The sequence below is a fragment of the Montipora foliosa genome, chromosome 1, assembly GCF_036669935.1.
Source record: "Montipora foliosa isolate CH-2021 chromosome 1, ASM3666993v2, whole genome shotgun sequence".
In the NCBI taxonomy this organism is placed as follows: Eukaryota; Metazoa; Cnidaria; class Anthozoa; order Scleractinia; family Acroporidae; genus Montipora; species Montipora foliosa.
This window is the reverse complement of record NC_090869.1, coordinates 50,210,038-50,212,537: the sequence shown is the minus strand read 5'-3', so window position 1 is coordinate 50,212,537 and position 2,500 is coordinate 50,210,038. Positions and strand designations below refer to the sequence as shown.

The following is a 2,500-nucleotide window of genomic DNA, read 5'->3' as shown; positions in this document are numbered from 1 at the left end:
AACGGTTATTTATGGTTTCCTAAACCCGACAGAAGCCACCGCGCTTTCGCGTAAATTTTACGCCAGTTAGGGGCTTCCAACCAATTTCAGGGAAAATGAAAAAAAAAAAAAGCGCATATGGGCTATGCTTATTTTATCTTTCGTGAAGTAAATTTATCCTTTCTGTTTCCTCCAACAAGATAAGGGAAGGACAACCAAAGCCATAAGGCTGCGCTCCAGTAACAGATCTCGCAGTGGACAAGTCGAGATATACTACGCTGGCTCCTGGGAAGCCATCTGTTTCGACTCTTGGGATATCCATGATGCATTTGTGGCGTGTCGGCAACTTGGGTATAACGGTGCTGATGAAATTACAAGTAAAATTCCAAAACACAACCAGAGGGCTTTGAAGAATGTACACTGCATAGGCAATGAGTTTACCTTAGCAGACTGCATAACAGACTGGACTAGCGGAACTTGTAGCGATGGTTACGCTGGCGTTACATGCTCGGGTAAGGTCATGGAGTCTTTATTTAAGTCTCTAGTCGTTCTAGCGCTAAAGCACTTATTGGGGACACTGTAAAAATTAACGCAAAGGAAGTCATACCAGTATTTTCTTAGCTATGGTGCTCCGCGCGCGCGCGCCTTCCGCGGAGCTCCGCTATTAAAAAGTGAAGTCTTCAATCGACGTTATGAAATTTGAGTTGCAATCGTGGATGGGTAAGCGCACAGGAATTTTTACAAAACAACACCAACAACAGCACTCATTTTAGGTTTACAAGCTATGTGAAGCGACCATCGCAGTCTGCAGTCAGGTTTTCTCTTCCAGGCGGACTATTTAGACTAAGAGGGTATAGAAAAAGCTCACCGTGAAAACGAAAATTAGACATAACAACTCTAACAGCAACAACAATGACAGAGACACCCGGTAGACTATCTGAGTGAAAACAGGGGAACAGCAGAAACGAAAAGAAAAACATTGAAAACTACATTTCTGACTGGTCATGTATGGTATTATAATTGCAAGACGAATCTTTAATTCAATTCTCTTCTTAACTGGGAGCCAGTGCAAAGTCTTCTTTAGAGGCGTTACATGATCTGATCTCTTTATTCCCATTATAAGTCGCGTTGCAGTATTCTGAATTTTGTTTGTTTCTGTTAAAAGACATGGCCACCACTTCAGTGAATGAGAGCCAGAAGCTTGCATCGCGTTTTCGCGTCAAACGACAAACGACGCATGACGGGCGGGCTGCTGTTTGTTGTAAAAGCATAAAAACTCAATTCCGTTTATGTTAACGTCTCTTTCTGTTTATGTAAGTGGTCCTCCATACCTGCAGGCAATTGCAAAAGGCAAGAAATCTGTACCCTATTTTCTGCGAGCAGTGTGTGGGTTCATTTAAGTGTTACTATGATAAAAAATCACTTCCTCTTTGTTTCTTCAGATTTTTTAAGTGTGTTTGCTTAACACTTGACAGGCAAAAATTTGAGCTTTGATTTTTATCCAAAGGTTGTTTACTTAGAGTGGGGTTTTTTTCTTCACGGTTCGCCATTACTTCCGTTCAAAACTGGACCTCAGGGAGTTGGATCTATGGAAAAGTGACGTCATTTACTCACCAGCTCAAAATTTCAGCGTGTAACGCAGCTTATTCTGTATGCAAAACACGAGTTTAAAAGTTTGAAAGCCCGAAACTCCCGTGCTGCATATTAATTCAGCCGCTTACAAACGCAGCGATCCAGCTATCTCAAGACTTTTAACAGGTGTCTTTACTGCTAAGTTACCAACAATGTTTTGAAATCCAAATAGCATTAAAAATTAATTTTTTTGGTCAAAGTAGTACTTTAACGTTCTAAAGCATCTAATGAGCAAGGGTTGTGAGACGCGGTTTCTGGTTTATCGTCATTCCTGTAAGAATAGAAAGTTTAACCATTTTTAGATTTTATTACTCGGGGAACCAAATTCTCCTCCGTTTTTGGAAGAGTAGGTGCGGCTGGAGTTGGTTCCGTAGTCGACCGTTAGTCGGTTTCTATATTCCTTCATGGGTCTCTGTTCGTTTTCAAAATGGTAAATATCGCTATTTTCCTCGAAATCCTCGGAGTCTTTGCACCTTTATCGGAATCATTGAGAAATCTACCATGCACGCGTAGTATTGGCTTGTTTACATGAGAAAACTCGTCCCGGCGCGAGAGCATGCACTACCCGTTCCTGTCCAGGGTCAAGGTCCTACCAATACGAGTGGCTGTTCCTCCTTTACATCGGATTTGCGGGATTTCGTAGCGGAATGAAATTCTCGGTCCGGGACGAAAGTCTCCCCGGTATCATGTAAACACCCCCTTATACAGAGTCAAAATAACGCAGAACTCCATTCAACGCGCATTTGAAATCTGCCGCTTTATCACCCACTCAACTTCTAGAGATGTTAACAAGTACAAGTGTCTTTGTGCTGAGGGATTTTATTTCTACACCCAATTAAAAACTGCTTTATCATCAATTTACTTAAACCACTCGAGCTGTAAACGAATA

General features: G+C 41.7%; 1 protein-coding gene across 3 annotated transcripts in view; it reads left to right on the top strand.

Moving 5' to 3' along the window:
• Positions 1 to 2,500, top strand: part of LOC138000381 (deleted in malignant brain tumors 1 protein-like) — a 102,708-nt gene that overhangs the window by 58,987 nt on the left and 41,221 nt on the right. For all 3 annotated transcript variants that reach the window (XR_011123118.1, XM_068846759.1, XM_068846751.1), the window contains one exon: positions 180 to 491. Coding sequence is in view for 2 of the 3 variants with exons in the window: in XM_068846759.1 (XP_068702860.1) it covers positions 180 to 491 (312 nt within the window). In the remaining variant the exon portion in view is untranslated. The remainder of the gene's footprint in view (positions 1 to 179; positions 492 to 2,500) is intronic.